Below are 23,627 nucleotides of genomic sequence, written 5' to 3' on the forward strand. Positions count from 1 at the left end.
TCAGGGAGCTTCCTCCGTCTGAGTCAGATCCTAAAACAAGTAAATGGACATTCTAAGGAGACAGATTTTGGCTCAACCCAAGAAAGGACTTGGGAGTTGAAGCTCTTTCTGGGAGTTGAAGCTCTCTAGAAGGGCCACGAGCTACCTGAGGGGGGAGTGAGCACACTAGCACCAGAGATATGCAAGCAAACAGATACCCGATGCGGCATGGGCTGCTCTGAAATAACATGATGCAGCACTTGGCATGAGCTCCAGCACCTGGTCAGCAAGCACCTAATCAAGGCATATCTTATCTCTGCCACGTTGGAGGTAGTGAGTATCCTGTCCCTCAGGGAATTCAAGCAGAGGCTAGGTGACTGCTTGGCAGGAGGCTCTAGAATTACTGGACTCTCAGTGCTTGGCACAGGACTCCGTCCTGGGCAGGCAGGTACTTCAAGTGTTTGTTGACAGACTGAATGACCCCTGTCCTCCAGCCACCCAGGCAAGTGAGGAGCCTGCTCACCTTGAGGTGTCCCAGGTGCATTCGGGCCCGCTCACACATGTGCAGGAAGTACTTGACGTTACTCTCATCCACAATGATGTACACAGCCACTTTCCTCTTGAAGCCGGCGTCCAGCAGGTCCTTGAAGATGTCCACGTCGGTGAACATGTCCATGACCACAGCTATCACCTGGGAGCAAGAGAGACTGGGGCCTGTCAGACAGTGCAGCAGTGGGGATAGGGTGCCCTGGCAGAACGCACAGCCCTCCCGTGCCACCAGCCTCTCACGGGTGCCCACTCTGGCCCCACTCCTGGAGCCTCAGGCCCAGGACCAGGGGCCTCTCTTGCCCTGAAGTTCTAGTTGCAGTACCAGTTCTGGGCTCAGCCCAGGGGCCCTGTGTCGGTGCATTCCCAGGCCAGGGCCGGCTACACTCTGCCCTCCTTATAATACCTGGGGATGCTGAGATGGACCTGATGTGTCAATGACCGGAAGGGCAGCAGCTGGCGTGGCGGCTCCCTGGGGCCTCCCCTGCATTCCTGGGCCGGTGTGGACTTTGGCCAGTGCCTAAACCCAGGTGCTCTTCCTGTCAGCTGACAATATCTGTCCCTACAGCAGGTGACCTGCTGGACCTGGCTCAGGGTGGGGCCTCAGAGGTCAGGGTATACCTACCTACCCCCAGCCCAGCCAAGCACCACCAACAGGGCAGGAAGCCTGGGTGGGTGAAGGTGTGAGGTGGAGCATGCAGAAGGACAGGATGAGGTGATATGGGCCCGGCCCCAGTGGGGCTCAGTGACTGTCAGGCCTCTCTCACACCTAGTCCCCTCCCTGTCCCTGGGCAGCAGGAAGAGGGAGTCAGGCCAAGGCCTGTGCCTGGCCACAGCTGCTCACACTGCTGATGCAGACATATGTCCCGCTTTTGGGCGGCCCCACCCCTGCCACCCTCCGAGGCTGGCACCACCATCCCTGTCCTAGGTCTGAGGACCCCCTGGAGAAGAGGTGAGGGACCTGCCCTGGGTCACACAGCAAGCTGGGGACAGAGTCAGGCTACAGATTACCCAGGTTTGCCAGGGAGCAGAAGTCAGCCTTGCTGGGATGCGGAGATTCAGGGTAATGGAGGCGGTCTGGAGCCTGCTGGGGATGTGTTTGCACGCCCCACAGTGAGCTCACCAGGCTGGCCCCTGCAGGCCCATCTGGGCTCCTCCTGGGCCTCAGGCCCCTGCTGACACCCATTGTTCATCTGGCACCAAAGCCCAAACTCCAGCAGAGGGGAGGGCTCCATACCTGCCCTGCCTCAGACTCACCGTGTGACCCTGAGCAAGACACCTGGCTTCTCTGGACCCAGTTTTCTCATCACTACATCAGGCTCCATCTCTCAGGAGAACTGAGCACACCTGAATACCGCAGCACCTGCAAAGAGCCCGACTGGGGATGGTGGGGGGGCGCTTGGTGACGCCTGTTTGCTGCCTTTCTCCCACAGTCACCCTGCACGTTACCGTTTACAGGGGGTCTTGTCAGTCTGACTCCTGCAGCCTCTCACAGGCACCATGGTGGGGACAGCCCAGCATGCACCCAGGTAAACTGAGGCTCAATGAGGTCGTAAGGTTTGTTGGATGTCACAAAGCAAGTTGGGCCAGGGCCTGGACCCACCTCCGAGTCAGGTCAGGGTTGATCTCCAGCCCTTCGCCTTGGATGTTTAGTCTCGGAGGGCCTGGGAGACAGTGGTCCCCCCAGAGCAGAAGCGGAGGTGTGCAACCAGCTGAGACTCGCACAACTCCAAGGCCTAGGGTTCTCTCTGTCCTCTGTGGAGATGACTGCTGCTCCCTATCTCTCTGTTTCTGAAGGGCTGTTTTGAGGCAGAGGGAGTAGCTGGTTGATGCAGGGTCTACGACTGGCAGGAGAGGCAGATGTTGGCACCAGATGGGAAGAACTTGCTGCCCCCAGGGCTGTCCAAGGTTAGACAGGGATCTTGAGAGGGAGCTCACTCCCTGACCCAGGAGATGTTCAAGGAAGGCCAGAGACTGCTTGGAGAGGGGGTGGGTGAGAGAGCAGAGGAGACACAATGCGGGCTGGTCACCATGACCCTGGATTGAGCCACCAGTCAAGGGTGATGAGACACTGGGCAGGGGTGTGTGATGGTAGCAGGGTCCTCCCTGCCTGGGATCTCCCAGACCCAAAGCCACTGCAGCCCCAGAATCTCCTTAGTTAAGCCACTTCTGAGCAAGCAAACAGCCTCACGTGCCACCCTGGAAAAGAGCCTAATGAGGGCGCAGCAGGCATGCTTCTCCTTGGAGAGCTCCAGGGCCTGCCTACCATGGCAGATGGGGACTTGCCCTGGGCTTGAGTTGGGGGACATGCCCCAGCAGGACCCGCGCCATGTGCGCCATTCCCCACGTTGCCCTCAGCCAGCAGGGTGCTTGATCCAGGGACCTTCTGCTGTCAGGTTGGATATGTTGGTGCCTGCCCCCCAAAATGGATCCCCCCACAGTGCTGGCTCTTCCCAGGCATTGGGCTCAGTGCCTGGCGTGGTCAGAGATGGGTTTGTAACAGATATGAGCTTATGCTGGGGATGGGGAGGGGGTGCCTGGTGCTCCACAGGCAACCCCCAATAGCCTGGCCTGCCTATGGAGTCACAAAGGTTTCTTGGGGGCTCTTGAGTCCTGTCATGCCCTTTCCCATTTTATACACAGGAAAGCTGGGATCACAGTCCGTGACTGAGGCTAGAACCCAGGGCCCTGCCCCACCCAGAGCACCTTCTGCACAAGAGACTGGGCATCAGTCCTGGGCCCTTGGGCTGCTTGATGGTTTATAAGGAGCCTTTACAACTGTTACCTTGTTCAGTCCTCACAAGCACACCGCGAGGCAGTGGTTCTTTTTCCCATCTTGCAGATAAAGAAACTGAGGCACAGAGGCATTCGCTACCTTACGTAACTCTGTTGGGAGGCCCAGCTCACTCGTGACACTGTGAGCTCAGCAAGAGCAGAGCCCTTGTCTGGGCCCAGGATGAGGCCTGGTTTAAGGAAGGTCTTAGAGAGCTGTTATCAACTGAGAACAAGACCAATTGGCTTGGTCTGGGAACGACTGCAGGAATCAGGCCACCTAGGACCACAGCCCCTCCTGGGCCCTTGGTTTCCCCATCTGTCAAATGGGGATATGGGCCTGGCTTGCCTCTGTGGTTCCATCCAGTTCACACATTGGCAGAGCTGGCCCAAGTCAAGAAAAGTACCAGATGCTTCCCGCGGCCCCAAGCCCGCACATCCTCTCAGAGGTCCTGGGCAGGGCAAGGGCTGTGGAAATGAGAGGAGAGGCTGACTCCAAAGACCAGCTCTGCCTGCTGTATGTCAGGGGCCATACTGGGCAGGAGGTGGGTGGCCTGGGTCCCAGCACTGAGCTTGTTCCGCTCCTGAGGCAGGAACCAGCCATGTCCATGTGAGCAGCTGGCATAGGGGCAGGCATGGCGGGCGGGCATGTGCGTGTCCTGCACCCCAGGCCCCATTGTCAGAGCCGATGGGCAGCTCCCAGCCCAGCAGTCTGTAATCTGTGCAGGCCACAGAGCCCAGCTCCCAGGTGAAGGAGGGAGCCCAGTGGTCCCTGTGCATCTTACTGATGGACAGGCCTCTGCTGGGCAGCCTTGAGGCCTCAAAGATGCAGCTGCAGAACCCAGGAGGCCCAATGCCCAAGACAACCATCTGGCTCCTGCCAGGGTGTGGGAGGATGACCCAAGATGGCAGGGTGTGGGAGGACGGCCACACCTTGGGGGCAGAGGCAGGCAGGCTGCACGTGCTGGGACACCAGCAGGGATGTGGGATGGGCACTGGGCTCCAGTGAGCCAAAAGCGAGCCTGCGCCTGCCCCAGCCCAGGCCTCTCCCTGGGGGCTCCTGGTGCCCAAACGCCTCCTGCACGTCTGTCCAGGGGTGTCCAGATGCACGAGCCCTCCAGCGCCCCGCCCTATGAGCACCTCCTCCCATGCTGTACCCTCCCTGCCCAGTGGATCCGCCGGCCCTCTCCACCCTGTCTTCTGCCTGTGTCTCAAATCCCCCGTGTCCCTCTGTGTCCTTGGGACAGGTGAACATCTGCCTCCATGTGAGAGATGCAGAAACTGTGGCTGGGAGAGGGGAGGGCACTGGTCCAAGGTGGTGCTGCATGGGGATCCCCAGTGCCCTGCCAGGGGCACCTCCATCACCCAGGCAGTGACCGGAGCGGCTTGAGCTGGGGTGGAGGGGTGACAGCATCTCACACAAAGGAGTACCCCACCTGTGGCCACTGACCCCCAGCAGACACGGCCTGAAGCCCCATAACGCTGGCTGCGGGCACTGAGGGTGGGACAGGGCTTTAGGTCACAGAGGCAGGGAGCACAGGCATGCGCCTCCTCAATCTCCCTCAGCCCCAGCTGGAGCCCCCTGAGCAAGGGTGGAGCGGGCAGAATGGGCCCAGCACCGGCGCCTGAGCTCTAGGCTGGGCTTTGGGCGAGCCACATCTGCATTCTGGGTCTCAGTTTCTTTATCTGTCCAATGGAGAAGGTGGACAAGATGTCCACGGCCCTTCGTCTCTGATGTTCCTGCCGAGGGACCCCAACTCCTGTTCCCTGCCCGGTGCCTGGCAGAGCCTGTCTGGGCAGCTAGCACATCTCATTGTGCCCACGGGTCTGGGAGAGGAAGTGCTGGTGGCCGCCCTCTCCCTGCCTCCCCACAGGGCTCCTGCCTCACAGGTGCCAACAACAGCCTATGGCTCCTGACACCCAGAACAGCTGTTCCCTAGCATTCCTGTGACCTCAGAACCACTCTTGAAGCAGAAGTGCCCTCGCAGGGGGAGTGGGTAGAGCAGGTCTCCACAGAGGTGCCTGGGGAGGAGGGGAGGGGCAAGACGGGCTGGCCTGGTTCCGAACATGGTGGGAAACCACGGGTGCGCAGGCCCGGCTTCTGCAGCAGCACCTCTTCAGGGGGGCCCTGACCAGCGTGTCCTGACCCCTCTCCCCGACGCATCCTGCCTCAAGCCACCGTGTCTCCTACATGCTGTTCTCCTTGCCACCTGCCCATTTTGCATCTGCCTAGACGACAACTACCTGTCCTTCAAATCCCAACTCCAGTGCAGCCCCGGCCTCCCGTTGTCGTCACTCTGATCTGTCTGGGTTGAGCGTGTATCACTTGCATATTTCTTCTCAGGCACAGCAATGGAGTCTCCCCAAGGACTGAGTCCCAAGACTTGGGTAAGAGGGGACAGTTTCCAACCTGCACATGACAAGCCTTACAAAGAGAGAGGAGAGAGGTGGCCATATTCTCCCTCCTCACTATGCTGCAGGCAGGTGGAGGGCAGATACCCCCAAGCCTGCCCCAGAGCCTGGAGCCCTGAAGCAGCCATAGATACTGTGCACACTGCAGACAAGTCCCTAGGCCTATCTGGGCCTCACTTTCCCACCTGAGAAGTGCAGGGGGTGAGAGAGTCTCTCATCTTGGGGTTCGTTATTCTCCAGCTCTGATGGCAGATGCCCAGAGAGTGGCAGTGTGGGCTCCGCACCCGCTGGCTCCAATCTCAGCTCCTCCTGGGAAGCTGCACGGCCATGGGCAAGCACCTTCGTTTCCTCATGGGGACAGTAACAATCCCCACCCACAAGGTTGCTGGAAATTAAAGTGAATTCATGCAGGTGAAGCCCCAGCATGGGATGCACAAACGGCAGCTGCATGGACCCTCCTCGTCCTCCCACCAACCCAAGTCCCATCTCACCAGACCCACGGCTCCCTCTGGGGTGAACAGATCAGGAGCGTCTCACTTCCCTCCAGGCCAGCTGGAAGGCCGTAACTGATGTGTCAGGGCTGCTCACAGGAATGCAGCAGACTGTCCTAAAGGTTGAGGTGGTGGCCATGATGACCTTGGATTCAACTTCCACTTACAGCCATAATGGAATGACAGAGATGGAATTTACCCTCCTGCCTTAGCAATAAAAAACCCGGATAAAATCTATGATGCCACGGACAACAGGCTTCAATCAGCACAGTGATCCCTGAGAGAAGAGGAACAAACCAGCTGAACCCTAGATTGCCCCACTACTTCCAGGCTGCAGCACAGGGAGGGGCGCCCCCGTGGAGTCTTGTGGTTTCCCTGAGTTGAGGAGACAGGGTTCACTCTGAGTGTGGCAGCTAGGATTTGCAGGACGGAGTGCCACAGGGGAGAGAGTTGCACAGAGTGAACTCCAGAGACCTGCAGAGGGTCGCCCCGGAGTCTTTGGCTGATGGCCGAGCAGCACCCGAACATGAGGAAACTACTGAGGCTGAGAAGGGAACCACCTGAAAGGGGAAGCTGAGCAGAGAACCACCAGAAGGGGGCAGCTGGAACAATTGCTGGTGCTCACACAGGACCAGGAATAGTGTATGTGCCCCCAGCCAGAAGAGAAACCCCTTCTAACACACAGGGCCTGCAGGGGGCTCCTCAGAAGGATACTGCCTCAGCAGTGGACAAATAAGTCCTAGACCAGGCATAAGCAAACTTCCTAAAGAACCAGAGGGTAGATATGTGAGGCTTTGAGCGCCGTATGTTCTCTGCCACAACTACTCAAATCCGCTGGTGTAACAGAAAAGCAGCCAAAGAAAGTATATAAATAAATGTCTGTATTCTATTGTTTATAAAAGCCAGCAACAGGCTTCCTTTGGCCGGGGGTCCATAATTTGCAACTCCTACCCTGGAGTGAAGTCGACTCTGGACCTGCCTAATAAAGCTTGACAGGAAGCCACAAAAGCATTAAATTGTTTCCAAGTAACGTAACTGCATCTCAGGACAAGGCTCTAAAATATTTAAAGGAGAAAACAAAACAAACAAAAACTATAAGCAGCCCACAACATAAAATCCAACATGCCTGGTATCCAATTAAAAATTACCAGACACGGCCGGGCGCGGTGGCTCAAGCCTGTAATCCCAGCACTTTGGGAGGCCGAGACGGGCGGATCATGAGGTCAAGAGATCGAGACCATCCTGGCTAACACGGTGAAACCCCGTCTCTACTAAAAACACAAAATTAGCCAGGCATGGTGGCGCATGCCTGTAATTCCAGCTACTTGGGAGGCTGAGGCAGGAGAATGGCGTAAACCCGGGAGGCGGAGCTTGCAGTGAGCTGAGATCTGGCCACTGCACTCCAGTCCGGGCGACAGAGCGAGACTCCGCCTCAAAAAAAAAAAAAAAAATTACCAGACACACAAAGAAACAGGAAAACATGATGCATGTGAGAGGAAAAAAAAAATCCAAATCAACCAAAAACTGACACAGATGTTAGAATTGGCAGACAAAGACATGAAAACAGTTATAACTGTGTTCCATGTGTTCAAAAAGTTAGGTAGAGATGTGGAAGACTTTTTTTTTTAGCCAACAAATCGAAATTTAAGAGGTGAAAATGCAACATTTAAGATTAAAAATATACTAGGTGGAATTAACAGATTAGACACTATAGAAGAGAGAATTAGTGAACCTGAAGACATGTAAGTAGAAACTATCCAAGATGACACACAGAAAGACTGAAAGAACATGATCACAGCATCAGCAAACTGTGGGTCAACTTCAAGTCATCCAATATATGTGTAATTGCAGTCTCAGAAAGTGCAAGCGTTGGCAGTGAGGGAGAGACCAAAAATAAATAAATAAATAAATAGAAAAAAAATGGCCGAAACACTTCTACCATTTGATTAAAGACTAAATCCAAGGCCAGGCGCAGTGGCTCATGCCTGTAATCCCAGCACTTTGGGAGGCTGAGACGGGCGGATCACAAGGTCAGGAGATCGAGACCATCCTGGCTAACACGGTGAAACCCCGTCTCTACTAAAAAATACAAAAAAACTAGCCGGGCGACGTGGCGGGCGCCTGTAGTCCCAGCTACTCCGGAGGCTGAGGCAGGAGAATGGCGTAAACCCGGGAGGCGGAGCTTGCAGTGAGCTGAGATCCGGCCACTGCACTCCAGCCCGGGCGACAGAGCGAGACTCCATCTCAAAAAAAAAAAATGGCCAAAACACTGCTGCCATTTGATTAAAGACTAAATCCAAGGCCAGGCGCAGTGGCTCATGCCTGTAATCCCAGCACTTTGGGAGGCAGAGGCAGGTGGATCACTTGAGGTCAGGAGTTCAAGACCAGCCTGGCCAACATGGCAAAACCCTGTCTTTACTAAAAATACAAAAATTAGCAGGACATGGTGGCATGTGACTGTAATCCCAGCTACTTGGGAGGCTGAGGCAGGAGAATTGCTTGAACCAAGGAGGTGGAGGTTGCAGTGAGCCGAGATTGTGCCACTGCACTCCAGCCTGGGCAACAGAGTAGGACTCTATCTCAATTTAAAAAAAAAAAAAAAAAGACTAAATCCACGGGTCTCAGAAGCTCAATGACTGCCAAGCAGAAGAGACATGAAAAAACTACACCAATGCATATCATAATCAAATCACTTAAAGTCAGTAACAAAGACAGCCTTAAAAACAACCAGAGGAGAAGACAACTGCATGTCAAGGAACAAAGTAAGTGGACTTCTCATCAGAATCACTACAAGCCACAAGACAACAGGCAATATCTTTAAAGCACTAAATGGAAAAAGAAAAAAAAAAAAATCAACTTAGAATTTTATACCCAGCAAAAATACATTTCAAAACAAAAGGCAAACTAAAAACTTTTTCAGATATAAAAAAGCTGAGAGAATTCATTACCAGCAAACCTGCACTCCCTCCTCCAGCTGCAACCCCCTCCTCCAGCAGCACGGTTTGGACAGACCTGACTGCAGCCCCTCAGTTTTTCTATGCTCATGACATAATCCTACTCCCCCTCCCCTCCTCCTCCCCTGCAGGGGGCTGGCAGGATTAGTGAGATGCCATCTGAAGAGGCCCAAGGAGGTTCTCTGGGTTAGGAAGGCCTCCTAGGATCCCTGGATGGTGCTCTCTGCCACCTCCTGGCAATCTCCAAACCAGTTTGCCCATACAGTGGCTCTGAAAGCCTGTCACCAAGAGGACTAGTTTAGCTAAGTCTCATCTTGCCTCCCAGGGTAAAGGGAGTCTGTGTACTTGGTAACAAATGCTGACCCCAGCCAGAGCAAGGATAATTAGGTCAACTAGCTGGCACGCACACAGGTGTCCCTTTTCTGGAGACAGGGAGGGGTGGTGATGGCCACTCCCGTTTTCCAGAGGGGGTGTCACTGTCCCAGTGCCACCCTGTCAACTAGTGGCAGAGGTCTCCTGTTCCTAGGCTTTTCTCCTAACGGGGGACCCTGTGTCCATTCCAAGCTCTGAACCCACCCACAGCCTCCCAGAGCCCACCTCAGCTCCTGAAACAAATACCTGACCCTCAGCACTGTCTGGAAGGTCAATGCTTGGGCCTCCCTGGCTCTGCCATGCCTTCCCTGGGTGGTCCATGGTGGGTCACTTCCCACTCTAAGCCTCAGTTTCTCTTCTTGGTAACATGGAGAGTGAAACTGGATGAACTCTGAGGTCCCGTTCCCCTCTGACATTCATCAGCTCTGTGAACATCTTCCCCACTGACTATTAAGACTGAAGCCTCATTAAGGCCAATTAAAGGAAGATCAGGCCTTCTGAACACCAAATGGCTGCAGTGGGTCGGGGTCAAGAAGCCCAAGCTACTCATGCCCAGAGCACTCTGACCAGGAGGCTCTGCCTAGCCCAGTGGTACAGAGGCACTACCCTGAGTCTCCTACCTCCCCCAGACGGACATCAGCTTCCTTGCCATGGCTCAGGAATACTGCAGAGACAAGGGGCTGGCAGAGCTTGGAGTAAGGCCATGAGGTGACCAAGGCTATTCCCTGTGGATGAGGCAAGAAGGCAAGATCCTTTCCCGCTGGCCACAAGGAGCTTCAGAATCCTCAGAGCTTCCAGGCTTGCAGGCACAGGATCCAGCCAACCAGACCATCCCATGTGGGCAGCAAATGGCACCAGCTGAGAATTTTCAAACAGGAAAATCTCAGAACCATGGATTCAAAAGCCTTTAAAACCTCAGCTTCTCAGGGTCCAAGAGCAACAGACACTGGGGCCATCAAGCATCCTAATGCCCCAGAAAGCCTGGCTTGGAAAGGACTTGCCCAAGGTCACAAAGCACGCCAAGGCAGGGTTGAGGCTTCCAGGCCACCTGGTGCCCACATGCTCTCTGCTGCATTCCACTGAGCCCCTGCTTGAACTTCTGCCAGGACAGCGAGCTCACCACTTCCACCCCTAGACTACTCCCAGAGAGAAGCTCTCAGGAGTGAGGAGTGAATGTGGAGGAGGTGAGGGGAGAGATCTGGCATCTACCAATGCCAGCTCCATGCCAGACACAGAGTGTTTTACACACCCCACTTTTTCCCATTTAAATCTCACGATGACTTTATGAGGCAGGTGTTAGCTGTTAACACCACCATGACACTGAGGAGGAAGGAATAGAAGGTCAGAGAGGCCAAGCAACTATCTCCAAGCAACCACTAAAGATAACACCAGAGCTGGGGCTCATGCCTGGGTCCCAGGAATATGGACGCCTGTCTTCCCACAACCCCACATGGCATTTAACCTGGCAAGGTACTCGAGGCCAAGGGTCATTCAGACCCTTAAAGGGGACTAGGACAGCCCACCCAGGCTAGGGCCTGCCAGGCTGGGGCCAACGTGGGCCATGGCACAGGGCGAGACCCCATCTTTCTCCCCAGCTGCTCGTGAGGCAGAGGGTAGCTCAGTGCTTTTGGATGCTCCTGTCTGTCACTGCTTCAAGACAAGGCCTGATCCCCATTTTACAAGTGAAGAAACTGAGGTCCAGAGTCCTGCAGCATGCGAGTGGCTAAGTGGGACCAGTACCCTCTGCTGGCCCGGGGGCCAGGACCCTTAGCTTCAGGGAGACCCTCTCCAACCAGCAAGACCCAATTCAGGTTCAGCCATACCTAAGACATTTGGTGTAACCTTATGAAGGCCCCAGCTGACTCTGAGCCTCGGTTTCCCCAGCTGTGATATGAACATGACGGCAGGCCCTGGCTCTTGGGGTCGTGGGAAGGAGGCCAACCTGGTGGCTGAGCAGCTGCCCCTCCCACTGGAGTGCCCAGACGGGCAGGCACTCTCTCCTTAGAGCTCCTTCCTCAAAGGGCTGCTCCCGACTCTCCTGAAACTCTTAATTAAGACGCAAGCGCCACGGGGAAGGGAGACTTTGGAGCGCACAGGAGTTAACACCTGGGATTCCTTTATCAGATGGTTCCTCACCCACTCTCTGACCTATGGTGGGAGCCTGGGCCAGCTGTGGGCCCCCCAAGGTGTCAACTGGGCTACCTGTGGCCTCTGGCAGTGTGGGGAGCTGTCCTGGCACTGCCCAACTAAAGGATGCAATGAGTGGCCTTCCTCCTGGTCCCCAGGCCACAGAGCTCACCCTGTTCTTGTGAGTCCCCGTCCCAGCTCTCCTCCAGAGAGCCCAGTATTTAGCTGCCAAGGAGTCTCATGAAAACGCTTTTACTGCCGGGCACAGTGGTTCATGCCTGTAATCCCAGCACTTTGGAAGGCAGAGGCGGGTGGATCACACAGTCAGGAGTTCGAGATTCGCCTGACCAATATGGTGAAACCCCGTCTCTATTAAAAATGCAAAAATTAGCTGGGCATGGTGGCGCACGCCTGCAATCCCAGCTACTCAGGAGGCTGAGGCAGGAGAAATCGCTTGAACTCAGGACGCAGAGGTTGCAGTGAGCAGAGATCGCACCATTGCACTCCAGCCTGGGTGACAGAGCAAGACTCTGTCTCAAAAAGGAAAAAAAAAAAAAAACGCTTTTACTGTCCTGAATCAGTAAACAGCAGGATCCAGCAGCGAGGCTCTGGTGCTCCCATGCAGGGGTAGGGCTCAGAAGGAACAGTGACACTGCTTCTCCAGGGAATGGGGTGTGCTCAGGGCCTGCAGACTGGGGGTCTGAGCCCAGTCCCTCCAGATATCAGTTCTTTGACCTCAGGCAAGTTATTTGCCACCTCCGAGCCCCACCAAGCCTCAGTTTCCTCATCTGCACAATGGAGACAACACCTACTTTCCAGAGTTGTGGCGAGGATTACACAGCACGGTAAAGTGCCCGCTCAGCACCTGGCACGGGGTTGGCATTTAGTAAGCACCTCATTAAGCTGCTTCTATTCTCCCAGAGCCAAGCTGTGGGCCAGGACTTCAGCGTGTGAAGGCAGGGGCCTGACAGAAAAAAGGTGGGGTGAATCAGGCATCGTGAAACCTAGGTTCGACTTTATTTCTCTGGGTCTGTTCCCAAGCCCTGGCCTGGCATGCAGAGATCAGCGTTCTGGCCCTGGCCACCGGCGCCTCACCCTCCCTCAGTTTCCTCAGCTGTGAAATAAGGAAGGTGTGATCCATCCCTGCTCCTGGGGCTTCACCCCGGGGCTGGTGAGCGATCCTGCTAGGGCCCCCATGCCGTGTCATGTTGAGGGGGGCTCAGCACCTGCTGGAGGAACCAGCTGGAACATCTACATCCAGCTCTCGTTGAGGGAGCCCCAACCCAGCCCAGCCTCACCCCTTCTCAGGCTGCAGCTGAGCGAGGCCGGGGCTCGCCCCTCCCAGGCGTGATCCTACAGGCCCGTCCTCTGGTATGCAGTTGGAACCCCACAGCAGGTTTTTTCCCAGATAAATCATGGCTCCTGGGGCTGGGGGAGGGGCAGGCAGTGACCTTCCATCTTGGAGTTGGAGCCCACTAGGGCTGGAGGTTAGGCTTGGAGGGCACAAGGTGCTGGGAGTGAGACCCGGGACCCACCCGCCTCTTGTCCCAGGGGAGTCTAGGATCGCAGGGCAGCAAGGTATCAGGGCTGAAGGGGCCCCTAACAGTCTTCAAGACCTGTACCCATTTTACAGACGGGATGGCCGGGGCTTGGAGAGGAGCTGGGGCTTGTTCCAGGTCACACAGTCAGGCGGAGGCAGAGCACGGACTTTTGGCTCCTAGTCCTGCTGTCCACTAGTTCCATTCTAATCATTTGGGACCAGGGGGTCAGGAAGTGGGGACTGACAGCAGTCCTGACGGGAACACAGCCGCTCCCCTGAGTGCTGTGTCACTTCCCTGCCCCAGGGTCTGCCTGTTGTGCTGACAACAGGTAAGGTGAGTGAGGAGGCGGCGGGCTGGGCTGTCCTGACTCAGCCCCAGCAGCCCCAGCCTGAAGCCCCCGGTGGCGGCGAGGCGGCCCAGGCAGAGGGATCCCCAACCCAGGCAGGGGGCAGGCAGAGTTCTCCCCACATGATACCAGAGTGAGAAGGAGAGGCGGGAGCAGGGGCAGGAAAGGTGATTCATGGGGAGAGATAAGGCAGGGAGCGCTCCCGGCAGGCGGCAGGCGGGCAGACAAAGAGCATCGTCAGCATCCCTCAACGTCCCGGCCCTGCCCCTGTGAGCCTGGGAAGCAGCCCGGGCAGGATAGCTGGCGGACTGCAGTGGCCTGGATGAGCTGCCCCTCCCAGCCCCTGCCTATTACTCTGTCCTGCCAGGGCCAGGGCATAAGGGGTAGCCTAGAGTTTGAGGGAAACACAGGCCTGGTCCCCACCCCTCCACCCGAGAACTAGCTAGGTGACCTTGGGCAGGGACTAACAAGTTTCTACATCTGAAAAATGGGACAGATAACACTAGCTGAGATTATAAAGTGCCTCGCACTCAATCAGCACTTGCTATTGTTATTATCCCCGCCCACATATGCCATGCTGGCCACGGGTCCCAGGACAGATGGGGCAGGGAAGGATGTGCCCAGGGCAGAAAGCAGGGGCTTGGCTCACCACAATGCTGTGGAGTCATGAACAAATCCCTGTCCTTCTCTGTGCCTCAGTGTCCTTGTCTGTCAGATGAGGGGCTTAGTCTCTACTGCCTCTGAGGCCCCCACTGTGGGACGCTTGAGGACTCCCTGAGGTCTGAGAGTGGGGAGCAGTCTCAGCATGAGTGCCCCATCCTGAGGGCTGGAAAAGCAGAGAGCAGGGCCCATCTGTCTGAGGCTCGAGGACATCACTCACTGTGGGGCCGTGTAGACAGACTGGCACCCAAACTGGAGACCAGCTTCCTCCTGGCTATGTCACCTTAGACAGGTGACAGCAATAACCTATGGGAAGTAAAGGAAGGCAATGTCACCTTAGGTGACACTAATTACCTTGTGGGGCTTTTGTGGGAAGCAAAGGAAGCTCCAGGTGGCCCATGAGACTGTATGGAGTGGCTGGGTCACAGTTGTAGCCAGAGACTCAGGGAGGAACCTGGAGTCAGCAGGCGAAGCCCTGGCCCTGGGAGCCCCTGTCTGGCCCATCGCTGGGTGGGGGATCTGTCTGTCTGTGAGAGAGCAGACCCTCTGGCTGTTGCCATCTGCCTCCTTCCTGTCTCTGACGAGGAGGGGAGGCACAGAGGAGTGGGAACCTTGGCACAGCAAGTCCCCCTACCCAGGGCCTCAGTTTCCTCATTTTCAAGATGGAAGTGGAGGCTGGGTAATGGGATCCCAGCAGGTTCTCTGTGGGGACTGGGTTCTCTAGCCTCCAGCCAGTCATCTCCACCAGTCACAGAAGTCAGCAGCACTTCCCACACACCATGGCAGGTGTGGGGCGGGTCTCTCAGCCTGCAAACTGTGAAGATCCCTTCCTCCTCCCCCTCCTCCTCCTCTTCCTCTAACTCCTTCCTTACTTTTGTCACCCGATATTCCATCTTCACAATAGCCAAAGATGCAGCTTTTATCCACACCACCTCCATCTTATAGACCAAAAACCCGAAGCCTCAAAGCTGCCCAGGGTCAGTCAGTGAATTGAGAGCAGTCAGGCTGGGGTCCAGGCATCCCGACCCAGCTAGCTGACCCAGCTGGTCTCCTTGTTGGGCAGGGACTCCACCTTCCTGGAAACTGGAGCCAGGGCCAGGAGCCACCGGGGTCACCTCATCAGTTCTTGACCCACTTCTGGTTTCTCTGCCCACAAACTTCCCCAAGGCCCCGTCAGTGAGCCAGGATGGTCCCTGAAGCCAGCATTCTGGTCTTGTGCAATTGGCTGCTCTGCTCTGGGACTGGAAGTATAAAGGGATTAGACCTAGCTAGGAAGACCTCATCCCACAACCTGAGGCCCAGACCTGACTTCATAACCCCCTTCTCAACACAGCTCACTAGGCAAGCTTTATCTATCAAGTCAAGATGTGCTTGGAAACGATGAGAAGGTACTTACGTGCAGCAGGCATTAGCACCTGCTCATGGTCACAGCTGTCCAGCAGTGGCCTAGCTGTCTCTGCAATTGGCAAGCACCCCTTCTCAGAATGTGTGACGGTGTGTCAGCCAAGAATAGCCCCCCACAGCTAGGGCACTGCATAGCCCAAAAGGGGTGGAGAATGGGAGGGCCAAAGAAGGCTTGAGGTCCCTTCCGGTGGCAAAATTCAGGTGGACAATGCTCAAGTGGACTCACTCCACTTCCACAGCTGCACCTCCCTCAACCGTGCATCTTGGCCTGGAAAGTTTCCACCATTGCAAAGCTCACAAAGAGACTCAGAGAGGGTGGCAATCTGCTCCCAGTTGCTCAGCACAGCTAGGAAACAGGCAGTGTCGAACCAGGACCTCCAGGCCAGTCTCAGATGGACTTGGACCATGCGTATCCCCTCACCCTGCAACAAAAGCTCTCCCCACCAGAGAGCTCACCGTGTGTGGGTGCCTTCACAGTGAAGCAGAGCCACTCTAAGGGAAAGTGAGAGGAAGCCCCGGGGGTTCCTCCCCTCCCCACTCCACCCTATCTTGGTGCCTTCTTCTGGGGAACCAGAAACACCCCGCAACAATACAGAGAGGCCCTTTGAGACAGGGCAGCCCACTGTCACCTGCTAGGACCTGGGAACCCTATCCTGCAAAGAAACTGCGGATCCCCACAAAGGTGGGGGGGAAACCTCCACCTAGGAGGCAGCCAGGGAAACAGCAGAGATCCCTAGAAGCCCATGTTGGGTTCCCGTTTGGGGCTCTGAGTGAGCCTGTATTGAGGGGTCCGGTCGCTGGTTGGGCCTTGGCTCCCGGAGTCCCCACGCTGCCTCACCTTCTGTGCCTGGCTGATCATCTTCCGCACCACCTCTTTGATGTGGGCCTGCCCGTCTATGGGGGGCTGCATGTAGACGCTGGCCCGGGTCACGCCGCGGTAGGCGATGGTGTCGGGCCAGCCCAGGTCCAGCTGCGGGATGGAGCGGTCCGACTTCTGGGGCCAGTACTCCAGGGAGGGCAACGGCTCAGCTTCGGCGGGGACCCCATCCGCCCCGCTGGCTTCCTCTCCGTCGCCGACCCGGTGGTCCTCGGGCCCCTGGGAGGGGTCCGTGCCCCGAGGGTCCTCAGAGCCCGGGTCGTACACCTCGATGGTCTCCAGGATGCGCTTGAGCTCCAGCTCCGAGAGGAAGTCTCGGATGTTCTCCCGCTTGAGCACCTCGTAGAAGGCGTCCCGGCCGCGGGCCACCAGGGCCTCCAGCGCCAGCCGCTGCTCCTCGCTGTAGAAGAACTCGGGCTTGGACTCGCTGGAGCGCCAGTTCACATGGTTGTCGTCCAGACACTGCACCTGGGAGAAGGCCATGGTGCCGCCTGCCCAGGCACTGCTGCCGCGGGTGGGTGGGCAAGGTCCGGCTCCTAGCTCCGGCCCGGCTGGGGCACCGCGCACTCTGGGGCCTCTCCGCGGCCTCTGCTCCTCTGCCCATGAGCAACCTGCGAGAAAGACCTGATGAGCCCGGCTCGGCGCCGAGGGCGGGCCGCGCGGGAAGGGGCGGCGGGGGGCGGGGCCGGGAGCTCAGGTGGGCGTGGGAAGGACGGGGCTGGGGCTGGGACTGGGAAGATGAGGTAGGGGGCACTGGACTAGGATGGGGAGAAAGTAAGGGATCGTAACAGCAGGCAGGGAGCCGTGGGCCACATCCCAGGGCTCAGCGTGCCTCTATGTGCAGGGGACAGGGAACCCACATCCCAGATTTCTGGAGCTGCCTGAAGTTTTGGCAACTTCTGAGGGAAACTAGGGCAGCCGGGGAACTTCCCAGTAGCTTCTTAGAGTGGGAGGCGGCCCCGGCACAGCGGCGCCCCGCAAACCGAGGGCTTCCGGGTAAGGGAGGGGTCTTAAAATTCCCAGGTGCCGGCAACCCAGGAGGCCTGCCCTGAAGAGGCCGGGGCTCTGGGAGGGGTCCAGGAGACCCAGAAGTGCGGTTGTGGGGCGGCGGCGCCCCTCGAGACCTGGGATCCCGGGGGCGCCGCTGTGACTTGCTTACCGAGTGGGCACGGGCGGAGCGCGGCGCACACGCGGCGGTGGCGGCGGCGCGAGGCCGAGAGGGGGAGCACCGGTGACTCAGGGCCGCCCCGCCCACCCCACCGTCGCCACCTGCGGTCACGTGCCGCCCGGGGCGGGGCCGGAAGCTGATTCACCCCTCCACAGGCAGACAGACCTGGGGCGGGCGCACTGCCCACTGTCCCCTGGCGCCCGAATTCCGAAAAACTCAAAGGCCTAAGCCCAAGAGCTCCTGGAACACCCAGCCCAGAAAGGGACAGTGTCCTTCCTGAGGTCACACAGCGGGTCAACAGCCTTGGCACCCCCTGTGTCCCCAGGGTCTTTTGGTGATCCTGGATCAACCCTGGCTGTGTCCAGTGTCGCCGGTGTGGCGGGAAGTCCGTGCGGCTGTGTAGATACCCAGCTGTCCAGTTGTGGAAATAGGTTTAGGGTACTGGACTGGGAGCCCCCAGGCAGGGATAGAGCACTGACTGACCCAACCTCTGGGCTTTCCTGAGCAGGTACCCAGTTCTCAGTCCTGAGCCCTGAGCCCCTCTGGGAGGGGTCCCCGGACTGCTTCTGCGTGGCGGGCAGCACCCGACCTGAACCCTAGGGCAGGGAGGGGCCAAGAGGGCAGCTGTGGGCTGGGGTCAGGCCCAGCTCTCTGCTGAGCGTCCCCTGGGGTTGGGACCCTGGTTATGGGGAGCGTGGAGACCACATCTGAAGGCAGGCTTTGAGAGTGGGACAGCAAAGCCCATTAAACCTGGCCCAACAAACAGCCCCCACCCCATCGCGTGCCGCAGCCAGTCTGCCAGGCACCAGGCCCAGCCCTTCCTCCCATCCCCCATACTTGCTCTGGATCTGGATGGGGCTGGTTTGGGGCCCTTAAGGATGCTCCTTCCGTAGGCTGGTGACATCTCTAGGCCTTGTGCTCTCAAACCCCCCTCCTCCAAGGCCTTCTCCACCATTCATGGCCCATCAGGACTCCTTGCCTCTGAGTCCACTGCCCTGGGCAATGACTGGCCTCCTAGGCCCAGCATCCTTGTGGTCCCCATCACTGACCCCTCAAGCCTGAAGTCCTACACTCTGCCATACAGCCCCCCAAGGATTTTATGCTACTAAACATAGTGGCCCTGGGGGGACAGGCACACATATTTGCATCTCTCCCCTGCCCCAGGGCCAGAGAGGGGAGGTAGTCCCAGCGGGGGAGCCCTGCTTTGAGGGTCCCGAAGACCCATTTATAGCCCCTCTGCCACTGTGGATCCCCTGCAAGACCCTCTCTGAGCCGCCTCAGCTTCTCCCTGTGTTCTTACCAATGCACAGAGGCTGGGGAGTTCAGGAAGAGAGTCCAAGGCCTCACCCTCCCCTCCACCACCCCCACACTTCTGCAGTTGATGAACAGGAAGGTTGTATGCACCCAGTTTTCCCCAGTAGCGACGTTTTGCATAACTATAATACAATAATATCATAGCCAGAAAATTGACACTGGTGCAATCCACAGAGTTTATTTAGATTTCACCAGTTTTTTGTTTGTTTTGGGACAGGGTCTTGCTCTGTCACCTAGGCTGCAGTGCAGTGGTACGTACAATCATTGCTCAATGCAGCCTTGAACTCCTGGGCTCAAGCGGTACTCCTGCCTCAGGGTCCTGAGTAGCTGGGACTACAGGCACCTGCCACCACACCTGGCTAATTTTTTTGTATTTTTAGTAGAGACGGGATTTCACCGTGTTTGCCAGGATGGTCTCGATCTCCTGACCTCGTGATCCGCCCGCCTTGGCCTCCCAAAGTGCTGGGATTACAGGCGTGAGCCACTGCACCTGGCCACTTTTGCCCATTTTCTAATTGGATTGTCTATTTTTTAACTCTTGAGTTTTAACTTTTTTACTTTTTTGTTTTATTAAAGATAGGCTCTTGCTCTGTTATCCAGGCTGGAGTGCAGTGGCATGGTGATAGCTCACTGCAACCTCAAACTCCTGAGCTCAAGCCGTCCTCCCACTTCAGCCTCCCGAGTAGCTGTGACTACAGGTGTGCACCACCATGCCTGGCTAATTGTTTTTTATTTTCAGTAGAATCATGGTCTCGCTATGTTGCCCAGGCTTATACTGTTGAGTTTCAAAAGTTCTTTATATATTCTAGATACAGGACCTTTGTTGGGTATGTGCTCTGCAAATATTTTCTCCCAGTTAGTAGCTTGCCTTTTCATCCTCTTTGCAGGTGTCTTACACAGAGCTAAAGTTTTAAATGTTGATGAGGTCCAGTTTATCAATCTTTCCTTTTATGCATCATGCTTTTGGTGTCAAGTCTAAGAACTATTCACTTTGTTGAAGTCAAAATGAAAATGTAGAGACGAATCTCTACATTTAACGTTTTATTTGGGAAGAAAAATTGCAATTCAGGGCATGCACAAAGACTGGGTGGTCTTTCATGTGTCTGGAGAACACAACAAAGGTTAGAGGTTTTCTAAAAAGCAGAAATGTTACTTAGTGCTCTTTGAGAAAGTTCCTTGGCACTAGTAAGGGTTTGGGGACCTGGAGAGTTCTGATTGGTGAGTGACAGTGGTAAGCAAAATTAGTCCTATATTTGTAGCAAGTTATCTCAGCAGCTCTAGATAAAACTGGTTTCAGGCTGTAGCAGGACGTTTCTTTCACCAGCCAGACTCACAGGGAATTGCATTTTTGGAATAATGTTACGTACCCTGGGTGCTTTCCCCCACTGGCCTCTTACCTCTGTTTTAGTTTTGTAGACAAGAATGACCCAATATGTATGATCAACTTTTACAGCCTAGACTTAGGTCCTAAAGATTTTCTCCTATTATTTTCCCCAAAAGTTTGATAGTTTTTTTTAACATTTTACATTTAAATCTGTGATCTATTTTGAGTTAATTTTTGTATTAGGTGTGAAGTTTAGATTGAGGGTAGGTTTTTGACCTATAGATGTTCTCAGAAGAGTTTTTACAGAGGAGGAGACAGCCTCACAGATTTTTTTTTTTTTTTTTTTTTTTTTTTTTTTTTGAGGTAGGGTCTTGCTCTGTCTCCCAGGCTGGAGTACAGTGGCCTGATCTCGGCTCACTGCAACTTCCATCTCCCAGGTTCAGCGATTCTCGTGCCATAGCCTCCCAAGTAGCTGGGACTACAGGTACGCACCACTGCACCTGGCTAATATTTGTATTTTTTGGTAGAGACAGGGTTTCGCCATCTTGCCCAGGCTGGTCTCAAACTCCTGGCCTCAAGTGATTCATCCACCTCAGCCTCCCAAAGTGCTAGGATTACAGACATGAGCCACCGTGCCTGGCCAGTCTCAGAGATCTTAATCACTCAAGATCATACAGCAAGGGATTGGGAGAGCTGAGTTTGTTTTGTTGTCGTTTTTGTTTGTTTGATTGAGACAGGGTCTTGCTCTGTCACCTCCAGGCTGGAGTGCAGTCGTGCAATCACGGTTCACTGCAGCCTGGACCTCTCATACTCAAGCAATCCTCCCACCTCAGCCTCCTGAGTAGCTGAGACTACAGGCACGAACCACCTCGCTAATTTTAATTTTTGGGGGAAAGACATGCTTTCACCAGGCTTTGTATTTTAATTGAAATGGGGTCCCCCATATTGGTCAGGTTGGTCTTGAACTCCCAGCCTCAAGCAATCCTCCTGCCTCGGCCTCCCAAAGTGTTGGGATTACAGATGTAAGCCACTCTGCCTGGCTGATAACTGGATTTGAACTCAGGTCTGGGAGCCTTTCTCCTGCTCCCTCCTGCAATAGCAGTGTCCGGACTGGCTACCGGGAATGGGCCGAGCCTAGTTAGGGAGTAGAGAGCACCTTGATTACCCCTCAAGGGACTCTGTCCAGTGACCTCCTTGGGAGAAAATCATTCACTCAGTCAACAGACAGTGGCAGAAGTTACCGTATGTTTGCTTGTGCTAAGCACTGTTGAGACCCAGACTTTTCCCTGAGGCCCCATAGTCATAGTCTGGGTGGGAGGCAGGACGGTCACAGGGCAGAGTTATTGGTGCCGTGGAGGATATAGCCCCAAAGCCTGAAGGGCTCAGACGTCCATAACGAATTGAGAAGAAGGAGTGTAAGTTCCCTGGGATAAGCCCAGGGAAGGGCAGAAGGTGGGAAGGGTGTTCCGGGAAGAAGGAACAGCAAACACAGAGACCCAGAGGTGTCCAGGAGAGCCTGGGGTGCCAGAAGTCTGGGTGAAATTAGTCAAGGAGAGGGTGGCTGAGCGAGGTGGCCATAGCAAGGGGTGTGGGAGGGCCTTGATTAGAGCCTGTGATCCTCCTACAGTGGCTGGAGAGGCACAGAGCGGATGTGAGCAGGGAGGAGTGTGGGTGGATTGGTGGGTTTAAGAAATTCCCTTTGCTTGCTTGCAGTGGGAGTGGATTAGGAGGAGGCACAGCGAGGAGGTAGTGCAATAATGAAACAGGACTGGGCATTGGCCATGGGGAGGGAAGACAAAGGGACGAGGAGGGGCAACCCCCAGCTTCTGGTGTGGGCCCTGGCTAGACGGAGGGCTGATGCAAAAGTGGGGCCCAGTGGGGAGCTCCTAGACCTGCAGAAGCCAGCACCCTGGCAAACCCATAGACCCCTGCCAGCTCCCCAACTCTCACTGCCCCCCGCTCCGCCTCCCCGGGGCTGCTTACTCTGGAGTCCCGGGGGACTGTTTCAATGGTGACACCACTGCCACTGTTCTCACAAAGAAGTTGTTCTTTCTTGCTGCTCAGCACAAACACTTAGTCAAACCAGTGGTACTCAGGGAGGTTTCCCATGCCGAGAGCCTGGAATGGGCTGAAGAAATTCACGAAGAATCTCCTGACTCCGGCTTTCTGAACCATTATATGGCTGCAACACCTCACATATCCCTCCCAGGAGGGCTGGGTCCTCTGAGTGCCAATCTGCCTGCCTAGGCTCAAAGCCCATCAGCAGTGGCCCATCACCTGTCCTCTGAATCCTGGACCCCAGTGGCCTCAGAGTTCTGCCATGGGGTCCCTGGCTCTGTCTTGGATCTGACTGTATCCCCCAGGCAAGTTATGTCCTTTCTGGTCCTGAAAAACTAATGGGGGTAAAGGTGGTAGGATGGGGCAGCTAGATCAAACAGTGCTCTTTCTGGGATCCCTCCTCCCACTCCTCCTCTCCTCCTGTACCTTTCCTCCCTCCTCCCCATCATGCAGTTTATTCATTCATTCAACTAGTGTTCCCAGAAAGTCTCTTCTGGGCCATACCTGGGACTTGGAGATGATTCAAACCTAGTGTCTGTCCTTGGGGAGCTTCAGTCCTGGTGGGGAAGGTAGACTATGTAAACAAACAACCGTGATTCAATCTTTGGCCTTAGGAGCCCTATGGGAGGAAGCTGCTACTGCCTGGGGGGGTGGGAGAGTCAGGGAAGGCCTAAGAGGACAAGCCCTTTGCAATGAGCCTTGAAGCAGGAGGTAAACAAGGGTGGGGGTGGGTGTTAGACAGACGGTGGTGCCCTGGGAGGAGGGACTGTGTCTGCAAAGGCATGAAGGCATCCAAGTGTTGGGTGTGTGTGAGAAAATGCAAGCAGGTCAGGGTGGCTGGTGCACGGTACTGGGATGGGAGGTTCTGGGACCAATTGTCAAGGGCCTCGAACGCCATAGAAAGGATTTTTTTTTTTTCCCCCTCAGGATGCCATGGGCTGAGAGGTGGAGATAGGGAGGAGGTTCCTAAGAAATAAGTGATATGCTGAGAGCTGTGATTCCAAAGTGTGGAGAGGATGGACAGGAGGCTGGGGAGGAGCTTGGGATTGGGCAGGGTGGGCCGCAGATGGGAGGGGGAAGAAGCCATGGGCCTGGGGGCTGATGGGAGGAGCCAGGGAGGTGCCTGGGGGATGACAGGAACCTGGTGTCCAGGAAGCCTGGAGCTCAAACAGGCTGGGCTGGAGACTGGGACACAGTCAAGGGTGCCAGGGTAGAGGACACTGCCCCAGCCCAGCTGGCCTGGAGGAAGAGGTCTGAGGCCCGCCCTTCCCCATGGTCTGGG

The 23,627-nt window shown here is 55.9% G+C and overlaps 2 protein-coding genes across 5 annotated transcripts in view; one reads left to right on the forward strand and one right to left on the reverse strand.

Moving 5' to 3' along the window:
* The window catches only part of FAM83G (family with sequence similarity 83, member G), a 34,972-nt gene extending 17,246 nt beyond the window's left edge, over positions 1-17,726 (reverse strand). The window contains exons 1-3 of the mRNA XM_011955006.1: positions 17,641-17,726; positions 16,443-17,092; positions 503-670 (exon numbers count right to left, since the gene is read on the reverse strand). Of these exons, the coding sequence (XP_011810396.1) occupies positions 503-670; positions 16,443-16,964 (690 nt within the window). The 5' untranslated portion in view covers positions 16,965-17,092; positions 17,641-17,726. The remainder of the gene's footprint in view (positions 1-502; positions 671-16,442; positions 17,093-17,640) is intronic.
* The window catches only part of SLC5A10 (solute carrier family 5 (sodium/sugar cotransporter), member 10), a 68,665-nt gene that overhangs the window by 34,820 nt on the left and 10,218 nt on the right, over positions 1-23,627 (forward strand). The gene's annotated exons all lie outside the window — the stretch shown is intronic.

This window comes from Colobus angolensis, unplaced genomic scaffold, assembly GCF_000951035.1.
Source record: "Colobus angolensis palliatus isolate OR3802 unplaced genomic scaffold, Cang.pa_1.0 Scaffold392, whole genome shotgun sequence".
Classification (NCBI taxonomy): domain Eukaryota; kingdom Metazoa; phylum Chordata; class Mammalia; order Primates; family Cercopithecidae; genus Colobus; species Colobus angolensis.